Source organism: Centroberyx gerrardi, chromosome 24, assembly GCF_048128805.1.
Source record: "Centroberyx gerrardi isolate f3 chromosome 24, fCenGer3.hap1.cur.20231027, whole genome shotgun sequence".
In the NCBI taxonomy this organism is placed as follows: Eukaryota; Metazoa; Chordata; class Actinopteri; order Beryciformes; family Berycidae; genus Centroberyx; species Centroberyx gerrardi.
In genome coordinates this window covers 6,302,244-6,328,571 of record NC_136020.1, presented here as the reverse complement: position 1 = coordinate 6,328,571, position 26,328 = coordinate 6,302,244, and the positions used below count along the sequence as shown (strand labels likewise).

The 26,328-nt window shown below is 43.3% G+C and overlaps 2 protein-coding genes across 2 annotated transcripts; one reads left to right on the top strand and one right to left on the bottom strand.

Moving 5' to 3' along the window:
- Nucleotides 1-3,036: 3,036 nt before the first annotated feature.
- Nucleotides 3,037-14,564, top strand: LOC139928168 (adipocyte plasma membrane-associated protein). Its single transcript, XM_071920598.2, has 9 exons — nt 3,037-3,047; nt 3,190-3,279; nt 9,998-10,119; nt 10,504-10,605; nt 11,045-11,197; nt 11,303-11,418; nt 12,032-12,192; nt 12,320-12,515; nt 14,355-14,564. Exons 1-9 carry the CDS (start codon nt 3,037-3,039, stop codon nt 14,562-14,564), a joined length of 1,161 nt encoding a protein of 386 aa, XP_071776699.2.
- Nucleotides 14,565-15,919: 1,355 nt separating this feature from the next.
- Nucleotides 15,920-25,963, bottom strand: gnsa (glucosamine (N-acetyl)-6-sulfatase a). Its single transcript, XM_071920589.2, has 14 exons — nt 25,638-25,963; nt 24,613-24,672; nt 24,073-24,279; nt 23,632-23,697; nt 21,762-21,860; nt 21,364-21,531; nt 21,129-21,211; nt 20,582-20,700; nt 20,348-20,451; nt 20,035-20,136; nt 19,788-19,898; nt 19,400-19,510; nt 19,074-19,234; nt 15,920-18,951 (listed from the first exon to the last, which is right to left on the bottom strand). The coding sequence occupies exons 1-14, from the start codon at nt 25,797-25,799 to the stop codon at nt 18,876-18,878; spliced, it is 1,629 nt and encodes a 542-aa protein (XP_071776690.2). The 5' UTR covers nt 25,800-25,963; the 3' UTR covers nt 15,920-18,875.
- Between the last annotated feature and the right edge of the window lie 365 nt (nt 25,964-26,328).

The window sequence follows — 26,328 nt, the reverse complement described above, 5'->3', positions numbered from 1 at the left end:
ATCCTACAAATGGCAGAAATTTACAGAAAACACTAAAACTGCAGCATGCATGCAAGAAGGCTTTTCAGACTGCTTTTACTTTAACAATGGTCTGTATTTTGATTTTATCATTTTAATTACACTCCATGCTTTTGCCCTTTTAATCTTTTATTCCTTATTTATTATTCACATTGTTATTTATTGCAGTTATATTGTTTAATAATCTTGTTTAACTGCTACTCTACCATTGTTAGTGTTTTGAAGTGGTTTTTAATAAGTGCAGCAGCTCCTCCTCCTGTCCTCTGGTTGACCCCTGCTTAAAGAACCCCCCCCCCCCCTCCCCCCCACACACACACACACACACAAACTCATTCAGAGCTGCGTCAAGCTGCCAGAGTTACCCAACAAGATACAGGAAGATTGGTGACACTGCCTTCAAAATAAAAGTGCAGATTTTTTTTCACTATATGGTAAGCATTCATGGCATTTCGCTGAGGGGTTATTCTGATTAACTTAACACCCATTCTATAACCTTAAGGCAATATTGTGCCAATAAAATGGGTTCAAAAAAACTTTTGCAAGATAGTATGCTTGCTTCCAAGTTTGTATGGCTTTTGTGAGTAAATCTTTCTTTGTGTATGTATGACAGCTCTGTATAAGGCGTCCAAAAAGTCACAGGGAAACCATCAAATAAATGACTGTAACAGCTGCTTGTCAGAAGTGGGTGAAATGTTGGTGCGTAAAATATGTCGCAGCAAATGTAAAGAGGGGTGTGCAGCCATTTATTTTGAAAGTTATGACCGGACGTGCGATTTCTTATTCTGGCGTGCTTGACATTGGTCTCGCGCTCTCATGCGCTCTTTCTCACACACACATACCGTACACACTCCACACACACTCATGTAGCGCTGCCATTGGGTTACTCATCCAGACAGCTCGGTGTGGAGCAGCAGGAAGAGTTCGCACTGACTCAACCCTCAACAATGTAAGTTTGACAGTTTTTTCAATTCATGCACACAAAACAGTAGATTGTGATTTATTTATTTTTTACAACTAATACATGCAGCAGAAGGTACTTCATTGTATGGAGAAAACTTAACACCAAAGTCGGTTAAAAAATCTGTCAGTTTAATGTCGCCCTGATTATCGGCAAACGAACACACGTCGTAAACCTGGACTCAAGACCTTTTTACGTATCGTTTAGAGTCAGTCTTCAATCGGCATACATTCAGTACATCTAGCATATGATATGTTCATAAAATCTCGACTTCAGCAACCGTTTCGCCTGTTACTCCCACAATTTTCTTCCACCAAAATATGCCGCGGTGGGCGGTGCAGCGTGAACCAATATTAAAGTTGACATTTTACCAAAATAAAGCGCTGCTTGGTGGACCATTTATATACCGAATTTACCGGAAGACCCAAACGATTTCTGAAATGTCTTAAGTCATGTTCTACGAGTTGTGTAGCTTTGCCGATAAGCAATAAAGCATTTAATTTCTACATTTTAGAATGGATGTTGGTGTGATGTTCTCTATCCAACAACAGCGGAACGCATCGGGGCCATGTCGCAGCTGAGATGCTTATGACTTAATGAGAGATGGATGATCTTCTATTAATTGTGCATGGTCACTGTTTTACACGGTGATCTGTCTGTATAGTGGGCTTCGTCAGCCTGGCATGACAGTACATAGGCTGTTTTATTCAGTAGCAGCCAGTAGTTCAGAGCCTCTGGGTCAGAATCTCTGGATAACTTTCTTTTTGGAGGAAGCCTTCTTCCTATGGAGTTGAGACAAAAAATCCCTTTTATAGATCCTCTCCCCCTCAGTCTGCACACTGAGATGACAAAATTCACTGGGGGATGAAGGGTTGAAACTAGGCATGTATACAGTTCTAGCCATTGTAGAAGTTCCCCATTCAGCCTATTGTGGGTTCAGTGTCTTGCTCAAGGGCAAGTCAGCTAGTTGTTTAGGGATGGGAGATAGTTTCCCATGGAAGCCAGCCTCTCTCTCCTCCAGGCTGCTGCAGCTTCTTCCTATGAAGAAATAAACAGCTTCCCTAGAAATCCCTTTACTGGATGCACAAACATGGCAGCAGCAATGCAGCCTGCATGCATTAAAGGCCCTTTTTAGGCTTGCTTTTACTTGTATTTTGATTTTGTTACACATAGTCTCATAATGTAACTGTGTATAACATGTACAGTTGGACACATTGACACATGGAAGCTGCCCAGTACAACCAAGACAGAGTGTTACCTATGGATCTTATGTGACACAACACTGCACAACAACTTACAGATGCCAAAGTTCACTGTGTTTGACACAACATGGATGACTTATTAACCTGAGACAGTGGGCTGCAAATGTGACACAATGACTGATCAATACATTGAGAAAATGTCAATATCACAACACTGACTACTGCAATTTCCAAACAGTGAGGGAAAGATAGTGAATCCAGGTGCTGTGTGCTCTTCTTCTCTTCTTTAAATATACTGTTTGTCTATATTGTCCAGCCATGCAAATGTCACATCTCAGTCATTGTAGTCGAATTACCCCCAAAATGCCTAAATCACTCAGTAAAGGTAATAGAGAGGATTGGCACTAGGGCAAAACTCAAGTCAAAGTCAAAGTGTTTTATTTATCAAATGCACAGTATCACACAAGGTCATTCTGAACAATGAAATTCTTAGGACAAGGCAAGCAACAACTACGTAGTAGGCATAAGAAAAATATATATATATTAAAAAAAAAGAAAAATATTAAATATTAAATGTTAAAAAGAGTCACAAATAAGGGCAAAAATAGCAAAAGTACAGCAGTTCCAGAGCCAGTAAAGATGGGCAATATGGACAGTAAGAATAAGAGTATTAAATATTATAAGGAGTATTAAATATTATAAATATTAAGTGTAGGAGTGCAGGAGTGCTATTCTGTGGGTGAGTAGGGGGGAGGAGGAGTAGGAGGAAATCCCTGACCTGGGCCTTTCACACCTGCTTCTTCCTACCCATTGAGGTGATCATGTGATCAATGTGATCACTGCTGGTTGAGAAGCCTGATGGCCTGGGGGTAAAAACTGTTTGTGAGTCTGGTAGTCTAAACTAAACTAATGCTGGAGTCACACCTTGTGCATGTGTTTTTACATGAGTGTGTGTTTGATGATAAGTGTGTGTAATTTCCAGTATTGTGTATTGTTTCTGTCGTCTGTCAGGTGGGGAAAGAGAGCATTATCAGTGGCTCTGCTCGCTGTGGCTGTTGGAGTCTACCTACTGCCTTCTCCCATAGACCCCAAGCCACATATGTAAGTACACACACACACACACACACACACACACATACACGCACGCCAAAACACCACCATCCTTTTTATTGTTAGATATGATTTTGCCCAGAATTCCATGACTATCCGTATTGTAGGTAGAGAGATAACAGTGAAATTATGATCAAAACAGTCATTCTTCTACATTCTCTAATTGTGTTAACTTATTGTAAATGAAATAATGAATAGTTAAATATTCATCAATTTGCTGGGGACCCCCTGGAACCCCCTCAAGGACCCCTGGTGGTCTCCGGACCCCACATTGAGAACCACTGGGCTACATAATGCTAATAAGACATATTAAAGCATAAGGCATTTGAAAGCAAACGTTGCCTCCATCCTTTCTTGTGACATAATGAATATTTGCTGTATTTCTACAGTAGCTTCACGCCAATAATTAGTCGGCTAATTAAAATAGCTTGACTGAGGAAAATAATGTGTTTGGTGTCCAGGCCTCTGTGCTGCTGTGTGGGATTTAACATGTTGAACGGGTGAGCTTTTATTTTTGTGAGCCAAAGACTAAGAACCACTGATGTAGACAAAAACAATACATAACAAAATGTTACAAAATAATCACCACACTAAGTGTTGCATATGAATTGAAAGCGCCCTTAAAGGCATTAGGCAGTGGGAATTTAAGGAGAGTCACAAAATCATTCAAGTTTCCTAATCTATTCTAATCTAATCTGATTCTACTGCTGCACTAATTGCAGTGGTGGAAAAAGTACTCAAATCCTTTACTCAAGTAAAAGTAGCAATACCATAATGGAAAAATACTCCAGTAAAAGTAAAAGTTCTGCATTCAAAAGTTTACTTCAGTAAAAGTATAGAAGTATCAGCAGTAAAATGAACTGAAGTATCAAAAGTAAAAGTACTCATTCTTTCAGAGTGTTAAATTGATGTGTTAACCTGTAAGAGTATTTTAATGTTGTAGGTCAAACTGCTCCATATACTGTTAACTGTAAACTAACAATGCAACATATTCCCTCTGAAATGTCTCATAAAATGGAAAAACTACTGATAATTTATGATAGGCTATTCAATCTTCGCCTGCAGTGATTTTTCCATTTCATTTTTTGGCAATGAAATCAGACGGCTGATAGTTGATGAAAGTGTATTTCAAGTTCAGCCTGTGTAGTCTATTTTTCTTTTGGATTTGAATAATGATAAATGGACTGAACTGATAGAAAAAGCCTTTGTATGACAATGAACTTCCTGAATACAGTAGCAGGAGAACAGCCAATCACAGAAGAGACAGTGGCTCTGTCACAGAACTGGTGGAACGAAAAGTTGGTGAATTGCGGAAGTGAAAAGTTGCATTGCTTTGGCTGCTGTCAGAGAGGAAGAAAAAAACTTGGAATGAAGGCTAATGCAAATTAAGCTGACATTTCTATAAGGCAAGAGTATTCATCATCATCATCACCTTCTTCTTCTTCTTCTTCTTCTTCTTCTTCTTCTTCATGATTACAACGGGCCATTTAATAATACATGATCATTCTGGGATTGCAGGAATATTTTGTAATATTTATTGTGGTTCTGACCTTTAACCTCAATATTTAGTTGCTTATAATGTTGACAATTTAAGAATTTAAGTTTCCTCCCTGTTTTTTCTCATTATTTTCTATTGGTTGTGATTAAAGGCTGTGTCGAACTTTTCGAACTTCACCCCCCTACTGCAAAGTTAATATACCCATCTATATCAAACTTCAGCAATATATTAAGACTTCTTTTAGAGCTGCATTATATGAGTAAATTATTTTGGACTAAAATGTCAACTGGAACGTTAAAATTCCAAGGTCACAATGTGACTCCAGGTTGAGATAAATGTAGAGTAACATGGAAGCTCCACTTCCATTTCTGAGTTTGATCGTTTAGGAGAGAGAGAAGAGATGGCTCTGTTTTTAACAGCATTTAAATAGCAAAACCACACAAACAAACAACGATAGTCTAGTTACACTATTGACTGTAGTGGAACTTACAAATCTCTATAGAAATAAAACCATACAGGCAGCACATTATGTTCGATATCGTTATTGATATCGTTTATTGAGAAGAAATGCAAGACAAAGGGTTTGTAAGGGGGAGGTGGGGGGGTGGGGGGTGGAAGTGGATGGAGGGGGGTTGGGTGTGTGAGAACAGGTGTTAATGTGCTCACATTGAAGAATTGGAGGATTTGTTAGAGTCTGAGTTGAGAGTTGACTCTATCTTGTCCTCCTTGTTCTTCTTCTTTTTCTCCTTACGCTTTGGAGTGAGGGCATCGACGATTCTACGCAGGAAGCTCCGCTTCTTTTTCTTCTTCTTCTCCAAAAGTTCATTGAGGTCCCTCTCCAGAACCGCAAGCTTATCCGCCATGAAGGCTTTTCTCTTTGCCCACTCTCGCTCTTTCTCCTCCAGGGTCTGCTCGTTGTCAATTTTGGCCTTGAGGAGACCAGCTCTCTCCTCCTGCTGCTGGAGGAGGCAGCTCTCTAGCTTCTGCTCAGTGTGCTTTAGAGCAGCCGTGTTTCTGGTTTCAGCCTGGGCCTGTTCCTGAGCCAGTTCCTGGACCTTTTCCTGGGCCTTTTCCTGGGCCTTTTCCTCGGCCTGGGCCTGTTCATGGGCCTCGACTTGGGCCTTTTCCTGGGCCTTTTCCTGGACTTGGGCCTGTTCCTGGGCCTCGACTTGGGCCTTTTCCTGGGCCTTTTCCTCGGCCTGTTCCTGGGCCTTTTCCTGGACCTGGCCCTGTTCCTGGGCCTCGACTTGGGCCTGGGCCTTTTCCTGGGCCTGTTCCTGGGCCTCGACTTGGGCCTTTTCCTGGGCCTTTTCCTCTGCCTGGGCCTGTTCATGGGCCTCGACTTGGGCCTTTTCCTGGGCCTCGACTTTGGCCTTTTCCTCGGCCTTTTCCTGGGCCTGGACCTGTTCCTGGGCCTCGACTTGGGCCTTTTCCTGAGCCTTTTCCTGGGCCTTTTCCTGGGCCTTTTCCTGGGCCTGTTCCTGGGCCTCGACTTTGGCCTTTTCCTGAGCCTTTTCCTGGGCCTGTTCCTGGGCCTCGACTTTGGCCTTTTCCTCTGCCTTTTCCTGGGCCTGGACCTGTTCCTGGGCCTGTTCATGGGCCTCGACTTGGGCCTTTTCCTGGGTCTTTTCCTGGACCTGGGCCTGTTCCTGGGCCTCGACATGGGCCTTTTCCTGGACCTGGACCTGGACCTGGACCTGGACCTGGACCTGGGCCTGGGCCTCGACTTGGGCCTTTTCCTCGGCCTGTTCCTGGGCCTCGACTTGGGCCTCAACTTGGGCCTTTTCTTGGGCCTGGACCTGTTCCTGGGCCTCGACTTGGGCCTTTTCCTGGACCTGGGCCTGTTCATGGGCCTCGACTTGGGCCTTTTCCTGGACCTGGGCCTCTTCCTGGACCTGGGCCTCTTCCTGGACCTTGACTTGGGCCTTTTCCTGGGCCTTTTCCTCGGCCTGTTCCTGGGCCTCGACTTGGGCCTTTTCCTGGGCCTGGACCTGTTCATGGGCCTCGACTTGGGACTTTTCCTGGACCTGGGCCTGTTCCTGGGCCTTGACTTGGGCCTTTTCCTGGGCCTCGACTTGGGCCTGTTCCTGGGCCTCGACTTGGGCCTTTTCCTGAGCCTTTTCCTGGGCATGGGCCTGGGCCTGGACCTGGACCTGGACCTCTGCCTTTTTGTTGGCCTTTTTCTGGGCCTGAGCCTGTACTTGGACCTCTTCTTGGGCTTTCCCCTGGGTCTTTTCCTGGGCCTGTTCCTGGGTCTTTTGCTGGGCCTGAGCCTGTACTTGGACCTCTTCCTGGGCCTGTTCCTGGGCCTGTTCCTGGGCCTTCTCCTGGGCCTGTTCCTGGGCCTTTTCCTGGGCCTGAGCCTGTTCGGCCAGGCCTAGGAACATGAACTGGAGCTGGGTCGGGGCAGAAGAGTCCAGGTCCAGAATCTCCTTAAGATGTTCATCTGCCTCCCTCATAGTCTGGTATTCCTGGCTGGTCCATTTCCTCTGGGTCTGTTGCTGCTTCTCAGCAGAAGAGTCTAGGCCCAGAGCCAGCTTGAAATATGCTTCTGCCTCTATCATCATCAGATGCTCCTGGCTGCTCCATTTCCTCTGGACCTGTTCCTGGACCTGGACTTGTTCGGCCAGGCCCAGGAACATGAACTGGACCTGGGTGTGGTCAGAAGAGTCAAGGTCCAGAATTTTCCTGACATATTCATCTGCGTCCCTCATCATCTTATAGTCCTGCCTGCTCAATTTCATCTGGGTCTGTGTCTGTTCCTCATTCTGGACAGAAGAGTCCAGACCCAGAACCAGCTTCAACTGTTGTTCTGCCTCTATCAGCAGCAGATGTTCCTCGCTGCAGGAGACTGGGTTCAGAAGCCCAGTCTTCCTTTCCACAGGGAATTCCAGGTAGGTCTGCCGCGCAGTAATGTGGGCGGGGCTTACCTGTTTGTGAAGAGAGGGTCGCACTCAGAAATATATCATTCACTTGATTTAATTGTTCATCTGTCACAGAACGTTTTCGGCCATCCGGCCTTCATCAGTGTGTACAAATGAAGGAATACGTTCCTTATTTACAGGGGACAGGTAGATTGCCAGGTGAACCTAATTTCTAATCATTGTGGTGTTGTAATCACATGGAAACACATCACATAGAATGGAATCACATAGAATTTCACTGTCAGCCAATACTGTGCATTGTAATTTCAAACAATTTCATCTGAAGTACATCCACCATCCAGTTAGACATACTGAAATACCGTAAAACTTCAATGAATAGCCCAGGCTTTTATTTGCTTCAAACACTGAACTCAACCGGCCTATATTTGGGACAGGCGTCTATATGGGACAGGTCTTTAATTCCTAAAACTCTTGCTCAGCAAATATGGGAAATACTATCAAATTGTTTATTTACTTGTAAACCAGTATGAATATTACTTGTATAAAAATTAGGCTATCAAATAACATATCAATTACGAATCATTCATTTGATCTCGCTCCGAGAGACAGTGCATCTAGGCCAACCTCATGGGGGGAGAGAGAGAGAGAGAGAGAGAGAGAGAGAGAGAGAGAGAGAGAGAGAGAGAGAGAGAGAGAGAGAGAGAGAGAGAGAGAGAGAGAGAGAGAGAGAGAGAGAGAGAGAGAGAGAGAGAGAGAGAGAGAGAGAGAGAGAGAGAGAGAGAGAGAGAGAGAGAGAGAGAGAGAGAGAGAGAGAGAGAGAGAGAGAGAGAGAGAGAGAGAGAGAGCAAAATACGCCCTTTTACCTTCTTCCTCGGACAGACATTGAAGTTCAACTTTATTTTTTCGCCATTCTCTCACTCTCTTGGGATCAACGGAGAAATGTCTTGCTGCTGCATCTCCTGAGTTTTGTTCAGCAAATTTGACAACTGACAGCTTGAATTTCAAGTCGTACTTTTTTCTCTGTGCCACCATGGCGATCAGCAAATGTGACTGACGTTTGAATGCAAGTAAAAAAAAATAAACTGGCAACCGGCCTCTAATTGGGACTCGGCTTTTAATTGAAGTTTTACGGTAACAATATTTAAAATTAGCATTATTCACAAAGCATATTCCAAAACAACTATGGCTATCACTGTGGGGCTTACCTGGGCATCCTCCGGCTCCGTGTTGTGCTGGATCTCCATGTAGTTCTTTCTCTTGTCTATCTTTCTCTCTCGTTTTGTCTTGTGTGTCGCCTCCATCGCGCCAAAAAGTGAAATGTCTCTGTGCTGTGTACACTTGGAATTATAACATCACACTGCATTCGCTGTCCTCACTGTGACACCACAATGTATGAAGTTAGTGGGATTCCAAGTTCCCCTTGATTGAAAGGACTGTCAAAGATTCTGTGTGTTTTGATTTGATTTTTTTATGTGTCTAGCTTCAGTTAAGTGAATAAAAGTGTATTTTCTGGGTTTAATTACAAGAAGTGTAAAGTTCATTCCGGTTAGTGAGTGTTTGGAAAGAGTATTTTGGTTCTTGTTGAGAACCACTGCAGTATATGTCATCTAACTAATGTCATCTACACATATATAAACATCTGGCAAATTTCAACATATTTTCAAGCATTTTTCTAAATATATTCTGAAATATACAGTATGTGAAATGTATTTTTTGCAGCCTGGGATAGCTCTGATGTCACTGAACTGCATCTGATCCCAGCAAGCATGAGCAAACCTGAGAACTGCATCTTGACTTGATTTCTTATTGGTACTGATTTGACAGTATGAAATATTTATTATTCTCAGGCAGGCTGCAGGCAAAACTGGCTGGAAACAAATCACTTAAATTCCAAACTACAATCTCCAGTTAGACTTTTCCATGTAACCTGAGAATTCATAAATTGTTTCAATTAACTGTGCAAAGGACTAACAAGTGCTGAAATGAGCATCCATAACACTTGAATCTGCATTTATTTAAGGATATCATATCAAGGACCCCAAATTTAGTACACATTAGTACCACAGACCCCCATTTGATTGAAGATTTTTTCTCTTGGACCCAAATTGTGTTAACTTCTTGTAAATGAAATAATGGTGAAGTTTAACAATTCATCAATTTGGGTGGGGACCCCCTGGAGCCCCCTCATGGACCCCTGGTGGTCCCCGGACCCCACGTCTGTCTACTGTACTCTACCAGAAAATCAAAGTTAGTGGTTAAATAGTGAATTTTGGAAAGCAGCTGGTTTGTCTCCCTGCTGATGGTTTTTGCCCGGATCTCCCTCCAGACTGAAGGGGCCCCCTCCGGCCCTCGAGGGCCCACTGGCCGTCAACACCCGACTGCAGAGGGGCCGCAGGCTCTTCACTGGGAAACTACACGGACCAGAATCCTTCACTGCCGATCGGGAGGGTAAGCGTGCTGGATTATGTGTGTGTGTCTGTTACATTAGTGTTCTTGCTTGTCTTGTCAGGCGCTTCTAGTGTTTAACCTTTGACCCTCACTAGACGGCCCACTTAGCCCCCTTATCTAGTCAGACCCTTGAGGTATTTTGTCCCCTCTTACCCTCCTTATGTCTAAGGTGACATGACGTGTTGAATTGATCCGCTCGGATAACTATTTAACTTTGTTACCTGCTTTTTCCAAAAATATAATAATATTTTTTTGTGCATAGTACTGGTTTCACTGGAGAGTTTTAGTGTCCCATGAAGGTCTAAATGCTGTTTCAGAGGCTTTTATTGGCACAAAATATTGCAAAATATTGCTCTATATCTAACCAGTGTGTGTGTCTGTCAGGTAATGTGTACACAGGAACAGTGGATGGGAAGCTGTGGAGAATCGGACCTGATGACAGCCTCACCCTCCTCACCCACATGGGACAGGATTTACCAGAGTGTGGTAATGTGGCTTTTCACCTTATTTACTATTAACTTTATTAACTGTATGAGCAAGACACTGAACCACATCTGTCAGCGATACAAGAAGAAACAAATGGTGATTGAAGCACTCTGAATTTCTAAAAACACACCATGGTTTGTGTTGATTTCATGTCTAACTTGTGTAATAATCAGATGATGTAGAACACACGGATGAAGAATCGCACTGTTCAAATTTTAACAGTTTACATTTTCTTAATAGATTAATCCTTACAGTATGACTAGTTTGTCTTTATATTCTCTTCTGTTAGAGAGAGAAAGCCTTCTCAGATCAGGTGTGGCATGTCATGAACAATGATTCAAAAGTCAGGAAGAGCATGTCAGATATCATGCTAACCTGTGTGTGTGTGTGTGTGTGTGTGTGTGTGTGTGTGTGTGTGTGTGTGTGTGTGTGTGTCCAGGCAGCAGTACAGACTATGAGCCGGTGTGTGGTCGTCCTCATGGTGTGCGTCTGGACAGTAAGGGTCAGCTGATAGTCGCTGACTCCTACCTCGGACTGCACAGCGTCAACCCCAAAACCGGACACAAGACTCTGCTACTGGCTAATTCACAAGGTACAGTGTGTGTGTGTATGTGTGTGTTGGCATGTGTGCTAAATAGTGCATTTTCTATTCTCCTGTGACTTCTCGCTTTCCTTCCCTCCTCTGTTCGGTCCTCAGGTGCCGATGGCATCCCCTTTGCGTTCCTCAACGGCCTGGAGATTTCCTCTCAGACGGGGATCGTCTATTTCACCGACTCTTCCAGCCGCTGGGGACGCAGACACGTTAAGCTGGAGGTGAGGCGGATGAGAGGAGGAGGAGGAGGAGGGAGAGGTGGAGAAAGAGAGATCTATTCTCATATAGGAGACACTCCCATAGACGACCAGGAGGAGGCTGATGCATACAGGGTCCATTGAGGTTTCTTCAGAGTTGCTTAGTAACCACAGGCCTCCAAAGAAAACACTTGAGGACACTCAGCAGTGTTTGTTCACCAGTCTGTCCGGCCTCTTTGCCAGGAGAGCAAACCCCACTAGTCCATTCAGTCCAGCAAACTGCGGCGAGTCCCAGGAAGAGAGGAAAGAAAGAAACCTTCAGTCGTTTTACAAAACCTTAATTGAGCTGCGGTCAACCTTCAGTCTCACATTGTTCGCCGTTCTTTTCATTTTCTAAGGGTTGCTACACACAAACTTGTATAACAATCAGGTTTAATTAGGTAAAATCTAGTAAAAAAACACAAGGCCAATGCTCCTGTCTAGTACCTGCTTGACCTCTAAATGAACTTCCACCTCAACAAAACCTTCAGAAAACAACATATGAATGTGTTTTTTGTGTTGTGATCAACCGTCATAATTGCTTAACTTAATTTAACTTAATTTAACTTAACTAAACTGAAGGTGTGTGGTGTTTCAGGTGATAGAGCTGAACAGCCTGGGTCGTCTTCTGTCCTATGATCCAGAGTCAGGACAGGTGCGCGTCCTGCTGGACTCCCTCTACATGCCCAACGGCATCGCCCTGTCCCCCGACGAACACTTCCTGCTGCTGGCAGAGACCAGCATCGGACGCATCCTGAGGTACACACATACACACACACACACACACACACACAGCAGAATAGATAAGAATTCACCAGTAAAACAGCAGTGACCCAGAGGAAAAACTAGCCTTAACTTACAAGCATTCCACTCTGTCTACTGTCAGATACTGGCTGCAGGGTCCCAAGGCTGGCACCAGGGAGGTCGTCATGGACAACATGGTCGGTTACCCCGACAACATCCGCCTCAGCGACCACGGGACCTTCCTGGTCGGCATAACGACGCCCCGCTTCCGGAAGCTCCTGCCTCCCTTCCTGGATCTGATCGCCCCGTACCCAGCTGCCAAACGCTTCATAGCCAAGGTCAGTCTTCATAGTCATCAGCAGGGTTAGACTGATATATCAGGCCGATATTGGTCTTCTGTTAAAATCAGATCTGGTCCAGTCAGTGTCGTCCACCTCTGATATGATGCAGTTTGTTTGATTACATATTTATTGTAGAATTGATCAATTAGGAGTAGGGTGTTAGGGCTGCACAATTAATTTGTAAATTAGAACCACAGTTGGAGTAAGACAGTAAGAGTGAAAACAAACCTTTGTAGCTGCTGCTACTTTGACTGAAAAAAGTAAAAATGCATGTTAAGGTACAAAAGTGCAATAAAATAAATCATCATGATTAATAATCCTGATCACAATATTAAGCAGAATAATCAGGATTATCATTTTTGCCATAATTGTGCAGCCCTAGTATGTATGAATATGTTATTATTAGTAGCAGCAGTAGTAATATCCTGAGTTTTAGTGTTCCATGATGGTCTAAATGCTGTTTCAGAGGCTTTTCCACCCTGACAATAATATAATTCTGAGGTAAACACTGTATACTTTTTTAATTTTTTGGACCTTTTAGCATGAAAAGTGATTTTGCCCCCTGTGCCGACCCTCATCCCAGCTCCAGGCAGCACTTCAGTCCAACTCCCCTCCAGCCTCGCTGTGTGTGTGTGTGTGTGTGTGTGTGTGTGTGTGTGTGTGTGTGTGTGTGTGAACAGCGGGGAGTAACGGGCTTTGTTCCAGGCCTGCACTGAGACTAGATAGTGTGAAATCTGATAGGACAGGGGCAATACCCATTAGTAACACACACACACACACACACTCTGTCTGTCTTTCTCTCTCTCTCGAATGGTTAGTCACATCTATCTCTCTTTCACACATCCTCACACAAATACACACACACACTCTCATCCACCTGCAGTGGGAGCAGTGGTGTGTGTCAGGGGTTGTTTGGAGTAACAGGACTGAACTCCCAGTGGACTGTGGGAAGCCACAGATGAGTTCAACTGATGAAAAGCAAAGCCAGCTGAAAGACTTCATCATCACATCCATAAAAACTCTCCAGATGTGAGCGTGTGGAACTGGATGAAAGCTGCTGAGAAACAGCATGCATGCAAGTTAAACCTTATGTGGGAAAATAAAGGTGTAAAAATGGTGCTCAAGGGCACTTTAACAGTTGCTGGGATCAAATATGACACCTTCAGGTACAGGATGGTCTCTCTAACCAGTAAACTACACTCTAATCTCATATTATTAATTCATTTTTGTTAATTCACTAGCTGAGGCCTCTGAGCTGGTACACGCTGCTGTTACCACCAATAATATTTCCAAGCTATTATGATATACTGTGCTGTATATTAAACCACTGTTGTAGTGGGAGATAGCTATATGACATTGGGCTTGTATTATTAAGTGGAAAAAATAATAAGTAGAAATACCCTGATGGAAGTGTTCTCCATTCAAAATTAAAAATAAAAACATGAAGATATTTGATATTGAATGTACTTTAAAAAAAAAAAAAAAGCCTTTGACTTAAGTTTAAGATGTCAGTAATCTGTTTCTATTGGCCCTCTTAGATGTCTGGTTCGAAGTCAAAAGAACGTCATTTTTATGAATTGGTCACATGGTTTGTGTGCAGAGCTTTTTTTTCATAAACTGAACTGATAACTGCAGGTATAGTGATGTAAAATGTCGGCTTTAAATAGAAGTTTGAAATTTCCTAAAAATGGAAACGCTCAATTAGAAGTGTTTCCCCCAGAATTTAATCTTGGCATGTTGGAAAAGCCTCTGAAACAGCATTCAGACCTTCATGGGACACTAAAACTCCCAATAGTTGTGTGGAATGTGATTAAAAATGCACTTCTGTTCCTATAGGTGATTCCGCTGAGCTGGTACAACTTGCTGCTGCCGCGCCACGCTCTGGTTCTGGAGCTGGGACCGGACGGCGAGGTTCTGGGAACGCTGCACGACCCGGACGGCAGCCTGACCCGGGCCGTCAGCGACGTCTTCCAGCACCGAGGCAGAACCTATCTGGGCAGCACCGACCTGCCCTTCCTGCCCGTCCTGGAAGAATGGGACAGCTGACGGAGGGGGGGGGGGGTGTTTCGATATTTGACATTTTTTAAGGCTGACGTTCCCATCCGGAGCGACTCGTGGATTTTGCGTGGATCAAACCTGTGGCGTTTTGGGTCGGTCTCCATAGGCCACCTTGCGTCCCAACAGTGATGGACTACTACTGAGTTAACTATGATCAATATATTTTAGGACAGTTCTGTTTCCTATGGGTGACAAACAACGAACAGAGAAGACTTTCATCCGTCCACAAGTTATGAAATATGACAGAATAAACTGTCTCAGAAAATATTATGGAAAGAAATTAGATTTTAGAGCTATCAGAGCAGTTAAAGGTGTATCAAGTAATCCATGAACTTTACTGACCTCTACTGGTGATCAATAGGAATTACAATAACATTGATAGAACTGATCTCCTCCTACACAAGTCTCCGCAGCAGAGATCCAACAGAAACGTCCAGTGAAGAGGTCAGTTTGTGCCATATTTTTTTAAAAAAGTGTCCGTGGCTTGCAAGCTAATTATGGGATGGATGCCTGTAAACAAGCAGCAGAGAAAACACCGGCTGAATCCTCCAACTGAGTTAACTATGATCAATATATTTTAGGACAGTTCTGTTTCCTATGGGTGACAAACAACGAACAGAGAAGACTTTATGGATGACTGGAATAACACTTGGAACATAAGAGATAGAGACATTTAATGATTTTTTTTTAACTTTTTCCCCAGTTCATCTACTTGGTTGGTTGGCTTTCACACCAATCTATTTTAAATCTATTTCATTTACCATGTTTGTAGGCTACTAAAATGCTAGTCCAGTGTTTTACCTTTATGTTGCAGGGATGGGAAGATGTTAGAGTTGTAAAAATGTTTTTAGTCAGCGTTAGAAATTTGGAAGTGAATTTTGGACTCTCTAAAAACATTGGGGATGTAACCTGTTAACATGATTTTAGAAAGTTTTTTTTAATTTTTTTTACGTAATTTATATTTCTGAGTCACTACTGAGTAAAACATGTCAATGATAAAAAAAATACTGTAAAGAAGACTCTTAACAAACATGATGCTATTTGTTTTCTTTTACAACAAAATCCACTAGTATCACACGTGTAAAAATTCTGCATGATAATAAATATTAGGTAACATCATGAAGTTGGGAAATTAGCTTTTGAGTGTGGATACCTTGCATCTCCCTTAGGAAGTAACAAACCTATAGCAATAATACAACTGTGATTAAGGCTACATAAAGGTGCAACAAGGCCTACGGTGTATAGTCAGTCATTAATAATCAGATCCAGGACCAGTATGAAGAAGATGATAGAAAGATGATTGTGAATTAATTGAAAAAGCCCTTTGTGATATCTTGAGAATATCTTTATTTGGACAAAAACACAAGCCAGAAATACATCATCATCATCATAAAAATAAACTACAATAAGGGTGCCAAAACAACAAAACAGTTCTGACAGATTGGAAAGTGCATCAGTGAATTCAAACGGGTCATGCCAGCTACCCATAGTGTGATAAATTAGAGAGGAAGACCCACCGTAAATTCACAGAGTCTTATGATCTCTGGTTTCTAGCTTTAGGAGTGACTTGCTCGCATTCTCAAATCTAGACAGAGCGTCAGAAACGGTGGATTTCTCATGTTGAGCTTCATTTCATTCTGTGAATTCAGTCCAGCTGTGCCACTGACTCTTAACAAACCGACTACAAAGCAAGAAAGAGCTGAACGAATATGCCGTCTGAGAATAACGAACACAGTAGCGGTGGAGAACGATCTTAGTCGTAATTACTTCATGACAAATAGGCAGCCGGTTTGTCTGCTTGTTTGTTTTGTCAGGATTATTTGTATGCAGGAAAACGGTTCACAATTGAAAGTGATACACAAAAAAGAATCAGTCATTTAAAACAAATGTCATGTAGATGTATGTTGAAGACGGAGGCGATCTGAACGTCAGTTTGCATGAATCAGTGTTGAGTGGCCAGTTTCCCAAAAGTCTCCTACTCAAGTCTTTGGTTGGATGCAAATAATCTGCACAGATCTGATCTTTTAACTGCTCTGTACACAGGCAGATATATCGCACCAATATTGGCCTTATAATAAAAATCATATTAGTGCAACCTCCACCTCTGATATGATGGACTGATGCAGCTTGACTGATTACATATTTACTGTAGAATTGATCAATATTACACTGGTTGTCTATGGGAAATCTCCAGCCTGAATTCATTCTAATTTTTGGCATAAAAATGGTTAAATTTTAAACATATGCTATAGGCAGCTTCAATCCAAAAATATATCTCTTTGGCCTTCAAAAACCCATAACCATAGTAGAAGCAACATGGAATCTAAGTTGCCATGGAAACCCAAAACTAGGGACACAGAGGCTTAAATATTAGTTGTTCTTTGTTTCTGTGTAAAGATGTAGTTTATGCAGTTAGTTTCATAAAGACACTTGCTAAGATTGTTTTGGGAAACCCAGCCCAGTTAGTAACCTAGCAGTCCAGAGTGAAAAAAATCAGTTCCCTTGAAGTCTGGAGAAGAGGGTCACTTGGTAAAATACTACATACAGTATACTGTATATAGGTCAGTTTCTCAGTAACCCCAAACTCCTCTGTCCCTACTAGTCCATATTTGTTACATAGGAAAGGCAGTCGCAGAGGATTCACATTGTACAGATGAACTGCAGGGTCAGAGGTCAATTTACTTTCAGTTCAGTGGGTGGATTTCCTTTACAGATTAGATACTGGATTTGTTTTTCCTGCCATAAAACGTTCTCACATCCAACCCATAAAGAAATAAAATCATTAGGAAATGAATTGCAGTTAAAATAAACATAATAAATAAAATGATTGAACTAAAAGTGAACTGACCAACCCTGATGATGGATGATGAAAGGGACCATTTATCTGGCAAAATATAACTACAAATCACCAACTCCCCATTGGACTGTACCACTACAGTGGTGCTCCTCTGGCTCAGTCATATTCTAGACTTTCATCAACAAAAGGATGATATTGGTGAAATGACCATTGGCTGAAATGATCCATGAAATAATAAGTTATGAAATGATGTGATCCAATGTTCCCCAATATAGAAACTGAACGACGAAGTTGAGCGTCTCTGTTCTCCTGTCCATTAAGCTAATAGTAAAACTGACAGAACACCGATTTTATGAGTCAAACGGATGCAACCACACTGCTCAGACACACAGACTACAAAAATACAATAAAACCTTCTATAGGTAAACTTAAGAGACTCCTAAAACGTCTGAGTGTTTGATTGGGCCAGTCTGCAGTGTCAGCAAGGAGGCGTTACGTCACATCTTTAAACGCAGTTCAGTTAGTTGGGATTTCCCCTAGCAAGTTGAATCACAAAATCAACTGGATTGGCTTATCGGTCGATCAATCGATTGCATGAATCGGAGAAAAAACTATTTGAAACGACCCGGGTCTGACACACGACACAAACGACACCAACAAGTCTAGCGTGTGACGCCAGGGTCTGTAATTATCAAGCGTTAGAGTAGGCACACTGATCTGGGACAGCTGGCCGAGTCTCACTACCTTTCTCATTCAGAAGAGCCTGAGAGGCCAAAAGGATCGCAGGGGGCATTTCAGGAAGCAGGATTAGCAAGTTAGCCAGATAACTGTGAAAGAATCATGTGAAATTTGCAAATTAACCATGCAACGTCTTTTTCCTTGGATTTTCTGTTGATGAAGTTTGAGTTTCTGTCTGTTCAGCCACAGTGGCTGTCGCTGCTCATGCTAACTACCCAGTTCTTCTTCTATTTATTCCAAACAAACCGCAAACGTAAAATACATCCTGTGCGCCAGGAAAGAGCTACCAGAGTGTTTCGAACCGTAAATGGAAACGCTTTCATGAGCTGGATATAGGTTGAATCACTATTGTGTTATATCAAACAGTGATAGAAAGTGGCGGAACAGACATTTATTTATATGAAGGCATTAATGACCGATAGCATGAGACATGACATTCAGTGCGCATTCGTGCGGAAAGCCTCGCCACACGATGGGACGTGATCATAAAATCATGTGTAAATCCAGTTATCTTGCCTCCTTGAAATACCCCCCTGCACGCCCGACTCTGACAAAACACACTTAACAGCGGCCCACACTAGAAGGTTCAGAGGCGGGTCTTACACCCAGAGAGGCCTCCCATTTTCCCCCCCATCCCTTCTCCATCTAACCTCGAAAGAGACTGGCAAGGAGGCCCGGACACAAGGCAACAACAGCAGGAAAGGCTGAAAAACAGATAATACAGCCCTCCTTCCTCCTCCTCCTCCTCTCCCTCCGCCGGTCTGTTATTTCATCGTCTGTCTGAGTCTGCTGAGCCGCCAGCTGTGGCCAGTGAACATCTGACGCGGGTCGAACTTGTACCTGGAAAAAAACACAGGACAGATTAGTTTGACCTTGGCTGTCACCGTCTGTCGAACGCCTGCCGGGAGACTGACAGCAGACGCTACAGTGAAACGGCGGGCGGGGCGGGTGTGTGAACGCACCGCGTGTCGTACACCCCGGGCGTCCGACAGGACTGTCCGGAGCAGGACTGCAGCATCATCAGCCGATGGTTCATCCTCTCCAGCACTTCCTGGTCGATGGTCTTGGCGATGTTGGTCAGCTGGTAGGGGTCTGCCGTCACGTTGTAGACCTCTACGAATACCTAGAGGGACACGCAGTATACACACATAATGTCAGTCAGCTGGTGGGAATCCGCTGACTCCTCACTAACAGAATACACTGGTGTAGGGACCTTAAACCCTTCCATTACTTTAAACTGATCATTTCTATGAGGTAAACACACAAAACATAAATGTTTCCCCCGCACCTCGTTGTCGTCAAACTCGCAGTACTGCAGGTTGGCGGAGGGGGCGACGGTGCGCACACAGGCATAGGTGTTGTTGTAGGAGTCCTCACACACACAGTCTGGGAAACACTCCTGGAGAGGGAGGACAAAGAGTTCACATCAGATGGGAAGATATGTAGATACGTAGATACGACCTTCCCACTACAAAATTCCATTCACCTCAGCTTCCAGGTGGTAAAAACTTGGTCTAACCTCCTGAATTCTGAATGTCTCCAACAATGCAACACTTGATAGAAGTCAAGCATAGGGAATGATATTTATTTCACAGCATTGTATTTTCCTGCTGTAACGAGCCAGTTCACCCACAGAGATCATTAAAGTTTCATGTGGTCCCTCCCTCCCCTCATACCGTCACTCCGGGCCCCAGCAGAGGGCAGGCGGGGTCGGACACGTTGCTGCCCTCTCCTTCATACTCCACCAGGATGTCTGTTCTCCAGCTGCTGCTGTTCAGCTTCCCCTCCTGGTGACACCAACACACACACATAAAGACGTGTGCACAATTGGATTTGTGCAGCTGATAAGCTAGATATCTTTTTTTATTCATGAAAAAAGAAGCATTAAAGGATCATCAAACAAAGATGAAGTGGTGATCTCACCATAACGGGCAGGAAAGACATGCCGTCCATCTGGGTCTTGTTGACGTTGTAGCCTGCGATATCCAGGATGGTCGGCCCCAGGTCAACGTTGGCCACCAGTATCTGAAATACACTCATTCAGTTCAGTTCAACAAAGAGTGCAGGGAGAAGCACAGTGGAAGCAGGGCAACAACACAGCAGAACGGATTTACTGTCTCCAGAGTGTTGATACAAGTAAAGCAGAACAAGCCAATAGGTCATTATGTATAACTTGTTTCTATGTGTGGTTGAATCTTGACGCATAACAAAGCTGTGTGTGTGTGTGTGTGTGTACCTGGCTGGTCTGGTTGGGCTTGATGTTTGGTCCTCTGACCATGAGAGGAACCTTGATGTCAAACTCATAGAGCTGCCTCTTATCCAGAGGAAGAGAGAACTGACCTGAGAGAGAGAGAGAGAGAGAGAGAGAGAGAGAGAGAGAGAGAGAGAGAGAGAGAGAGAGAGAGAGAGAGAGCTTATCGATGTAACTAAAGATAGTCCTTAACACAAAAATATGTGTGTGTGTACGTACCTGTATGGTATCCATTATCAGAGGTAAAGAAGATGTATGTGTTGTCCAGTTCACCTCTGACCTCTAACCTCTTCACCACTCTCTCCACCAGGTCGTCCACTGACAGCAGAGTTCGCCACCTGCAGGATGGGAGGAACAAATCAGAACTTCAAATCAGAACTGAACTGTGCATCTGAAACTGAACTTGAGTGTTATAGGGTTGGGGTTAAAAACTAGTTTGTTTGCTTGCAGAAAGGAGTAACCATTTGTTTCAACAAAAATGCTCACATTGCTAAACAGCAGCTTTAGGGTATCTCAAGGACAAAGGTAGAAACTTTTTAACAATCTGCTGAAGAAAAATAACTGAGTAAAATTCAAAATGTCAAGATATTTCTGAGGAAGGAGGAGGAAGAGTAGGAGGGAGGAGAAGAAGGAGGGAGGAGGATAATGAGGAAGAGAGAGAAAAAAAGTGCAAAGACAAAGATTGAGGAAGGTATGGAAAGGAGGCACAACACAGAGGAAAAGAAAAAGAGGAAGAGTGGGAGGAGGAAGAGGAGGAGAGGCTGACCGTTTCCTGAAGGCGTCATCCAGGAACTCGACGGAGGAGTTGGTCATGGGCGTTTTAGCCTGTCTGATCAACCAATGTTTGTCCTGACAGGAGAGAGAGAAAGAAAAGAAATATATTTTGCATGACATCCTGAGGATCAAATTCACCTTTTTTTTCCCCCCATCTTCACAGTCTGGTTAGTCGTTCAGTCTCCAGCCTAATTCTTAAAGGTTGGAGAAGCGAGGAGAAGCCCTACCTTCCCGTGGACGTTGAAGTTGGGGTCCCGGGGCGCCCTGGTGTTGTTGAAGCTGTCCTGGTACTGCGGGGCAGCCGTCCAGGGGGAGTGGGGGGCCGGGGTGGACACCATCATGAAGAACGGCTGGTAGTTGGACTTGTACTGGAGGAAGTCTAGAGACATGTTGGCCTGAGAGAGAGGGAGGGGACAGAGAGAGAGAGAGAGGGAGGGGACAGAGAAAGAGAGAGAGAGAGGGAGAGACAGAGAGAGAGAGAAAAGGAGAATTTATACTGTGATACGCACATACATCTTTTTTTGTACTGATAACAGTGTTGAGGAACATTCAATCAAATCAAATATTTAAACATGAAATTGATGAATGGCGTTTGATCTGTCATAACACTGATCAGGTGTCTCACCAGCACGTCTGTCAGGTAGTCTTTGCTGTAGTCCGCTCCATGTTTCTGAGCCTTCCCATTCACTGACAGGGTGTAGTTGTAGTATTTAGAGTTCCTCTCCTGCAAAACACACACATCACTTTAATATGACGCAATAAAATAATATTGCGTTTATTTGATTGTGCGTGACGTTTTTATGTCTCTGCTCATTATGTGCGAGGCATACTCCCTTTGTCACAATAAGGGTTTCATTCATACAGATTAATCCTGAAGACCATGGAAAGCATTAAAGCAATACTATCAGCACATTCTTGATGGGCTTACACAAGCTTTTGCATGTCTCCAATTGTACGGATGCTGACTATTGTGCTCAAAATAACCCATACAAATGGACTTTAGTTTGATTTATACAGCACATGTTACAGTAGCTCAGGATTATGATCAAGTCACATTGAATGGTGCTTCTGTGTTGTGCAATTTTCATTTCAATTCTCGATTTGTTTTTCCAATATATGTTGCTTTTCCACACAGACAAGTAGGGAAGCTGAGAAGAACCCAAAATAAGGGAAACACAGGTAAGAAGGTTCTGGATACCTGTGTGTCCAGAGGTGGAGGTCTTAACCAACACACCATTTCTGGACGCATAATATATAATAACTTCATGATTAGAGCACCAGAAGCCATATAAACTCAGACAGTCTCCTTCTGTGGTATGATAAGCTGTCAGGTCATGAGACTGGCCGTTACTCAAGTCTGTGTTTGTTCAGTAGTTAAGAGTGAAGATAAAGCAGTCTGCGGTCATATTCTTGACTGAGACTCGTCCTGACCTCTGTATAATGACTCCAGTGAGCCGGTCAGAGTCATACATTCATCTACGATCTAATTTCAGTCTATTTATCAGTCTGGTTCCTTCTGCAGAGCTGCTCACAAGACCACATAAACGTCACTGTGACTTAAGAGGCACACTGGTCTCAGATCAGCTCTCCCATTCTAAGGTAGTATACGGACACAAGCCCTAATGTGGCACCGTTATGAGATATGACACTGCAATGTTAGTGACATGTTCTACTAACTGAGCTGCAGCAACCTCATCCCCATTTGTATGCTATGCAAATACTGAATACTATGTAGAATAGGCTACAACTGATACGAGGTTTTGAAGACTCATACTGATGTTTTTGGACTGAAGCTGCCTATAGCCAAAATTTTGTGTTGATATTCAATTTGACCATTTTCATGCCAAAAAATTATAAGTATTCAGTGTTTCCCCCCAGAATTTTATCCTTGTCAGGGTGGAAAAGCCTCTGAAACAGCATTTAGACCATCATGGGACACTAAAACTCTCCATTGAAACCCAGGATGATGACAAGAAGAAGAAATGTTAACGGCTTCCCATAGACAATCAGTGTAGTTTTGATCAATTATACAATAAATATATAAATAAACAAATTACATAATATCTATCATATTGGAAGGGGGCGACACTGACTGGCTGAAATCTGACTAATAATAAAAGATCAATATCGGCCTGATTTATCGCCTGTGCCTAATGCAGAAGAAATGCCTAATGGGCATCATGTGTGTTCCGGCCTTGGCTTCTTCCCAAACAGAACAATTTACACTACGGCAATTTTCAGCAACATCACTTCCCAGCTGCATCGACCCTTCACTTGGTTCCACTGAGATACGGAAAACGCAGAAAGATCGACACATTTATCCCCTCATGCTTCAAGATGTTATCGCTTGTTTCTGGGAAATTCTTGAAATGAGCTGAACTGTATTGAAACCAGTGAGAGGTACAAAGCCACATCAAAGGCTACAGGCTTAACTGGCCCATGATGTCAGACAGGAGTCTAAGAATAAGTTTATGACTACAAGGTCTCAGTCTTACCAGTCCGACCCAGTAGTTCCAGCCTGGAGGAACATGCTCCACTCCCCCGGCCTCCGAGTGCCCATACTGAAACACACACACACACAATGAAATCAGTTACATTCAAGGTTTTATACCACACACACACACAGACACACAGAAAGTCACTGTTAAACATGAACACAGCCAACACAAACAAATTAACAGGACCTCCTGGTTCCCCATTTGACCATCCGTTCATCACAAGGGTGGATGCTACTTTGGCAGCAAGACATCTTATGACAGCAGATCTTATGACTGTGTGTAACACTTTCAAAACATCAAGGCCAAGGTTTATCGGGCCCTCGAACCACACTAGATTGGCGGACAAATGTACACCTTTTCACTATTGACACAGTCAACATCTGGTGGTCTTTGTAAGCCGGGAGACAGGCAGGAAACATACGGAGTCCCCTCCCTCACCTGGTTGAGGTACTTCCCAGCGAAGAAGGTCTGGTAGCCTCCGTAGCTCTGCAGCAGGGCGGGGAAGGTGTGGGGCTCCTGGCTCTTCTGCCAGGCCTTGCTGCTGCAGTTGCCCTCTAAGGTGTTGTTAATGACATGGTGGTTGTGGGGGTACTTCCCTGTCAGGATGCTGGCTCGACTGGGGCAGCACAGCGGGCTGGCAACAAACTGGGGGGAGGGGGGGATTAAACAGGACAGATGAGAGAGAGCAGGAAATGGCTCAGTTTTAGGATGCAATATGTTTAAAGTGAGGTGTATGGAGGCCCTAGAATTATGATAGGCAAGTTATGATATGCATTAAACTGATAAACATTTTTCTGTCTTGTCAAGTTAAAGTCCAAAAAGAAGCAGGTGCAGCAGCTGATCCACAAGTCATAGCTGAAAATAGGCTAGGTCACCAGAAAAACTGGATAAAATACTTTCTCTTGCGATCAGTCAAAGTTTAGTAGACATAATTATAATTATGACAATGAAGGTGACGATAATGTTGATGATACTTACCGCATTTGTGAATGAGATCCCTGCATCACCAATGAGTTTTTTCGTCTTGTTCAGTGGACTCTGCAAGGAACGGATTTGGTGTGATGAATGAAATTTGTTGTGATCAAGCAATTCATATTTTAACATGCAACCAACATTCACCGAGTCACATATTGGCCTCTGTCTCATTGCAAGACATAGGCTACTCAAATTAGGCAACAGGCTCCATCTGTCCAAATGATCTTCATGGAAATCAATTTAGGAAGGGAAGCAGCCTCGGAGTCATCAGTTAAAAAGGATTTGGTGATGAGGCAGCATTTCTTTCTCTTATTTACCTCCGTGAGTAAGCTTGTTCTCTACAGACAAAGCCTACTGCATGTCAGCTAATTTAGTTGTCTTGACAAATAGGGAGCAGTAATGCGGTGTGGTCCTACTTTCACATGCACAGGTTGGCAAATACATTTCCCAGCAGTGTATTCCGGGATGTACGCAAGTATAAATAGTATGTCCACTCCCTTTTCTGGACATAACAGAGAGATAACCACCTTTCATCCCAATTACTAATGAAATATATGGAAGGCAAAATGCACTGCACACCCATTTCTTCCACAGCCTCGCTACTTAATTCCTCAGCAGTATACCCACCTCTTTGCCAGTGTACCCATTGGTTGGACCACTATGAGTATCATGGCTGATACTGATAATGATATTTTTGGATTGAGACTGCAGATAGCCAATACTTTGTGCCTGTTATTCACTAAAAAGGTCAAAAAGCTAATGGATTTATTTGGGGAGGAGGGCAGTGATAAGGCTGCTGACTGTGTGAGATGCCTACATGATGTGCGCAGCCAGGAATGTGAAAGCTATCAGCCTAAAGTGTCAACTGAGGATCAATAATCCACTAATTTCTTATGCCAGGTCTGCAAACAATTTATGAAGCTTGTTAGAGAAGATACTAGCAAAGAAACCAAACAAGCCGAGCAAATGAGCCAAATATTAGCATAAGACTAGGGTATAAATGCACGAAATTAATAAACTTCACTGACCAGACCCCCGATAGCGATGTCCAAGTCGTCGGTTAGAATCAAAACAATGTTGGGTTTCCGATATGACTTGGCAGCAGCCGCTCCGCTCAGGCTGCTCAACAAAGTGACGCAGATTAAGAGAAAATTCAACAAGGCCGGCAGACACGAGCGAGTCGAGGCCATTTTCACAATTAAATTATAAACAGTTGACGCCGTCCCTCTCTTTCCCCAAGTCTCAGCCGGGTCACAGCGTGAAATGTTGTTAATGAAATCTTCACTACAGCAAACCAAGGCAGACAAGAGAAACGGCCTATTCCGTCTGAGACAACACTTCCCTGTTTCCTGGTCATGTGCTGCTTGGCTACGGAAGCCCGAGTCAGCTGATTTGAAGACGTGCAGCCCTCAGGACGTCATGATGCTGTGTGTGTTGGAGGAACAAGTCTTTCAAGCACTTTAAATCTACTTAAATTAATAAATAGCAGTTTAAAAAGCAGTTAAAAAAAAGACACATTTTTTAAATTTGTTTATTTCATGTTTTTATTTTAATTCATTTGTTTTGTTTTATAATTGTATCTTACTTTATAGGCTATCTTTTCACAAGGGCTGTAGGGTCAGAATAGAAAACATCATAGAAATGGAGATGGAGAAGTTTATTTAGGGGTTTAGTTATGTATTTATTCATTAATTGTTGAAGACAAAATCCTGCCTATAA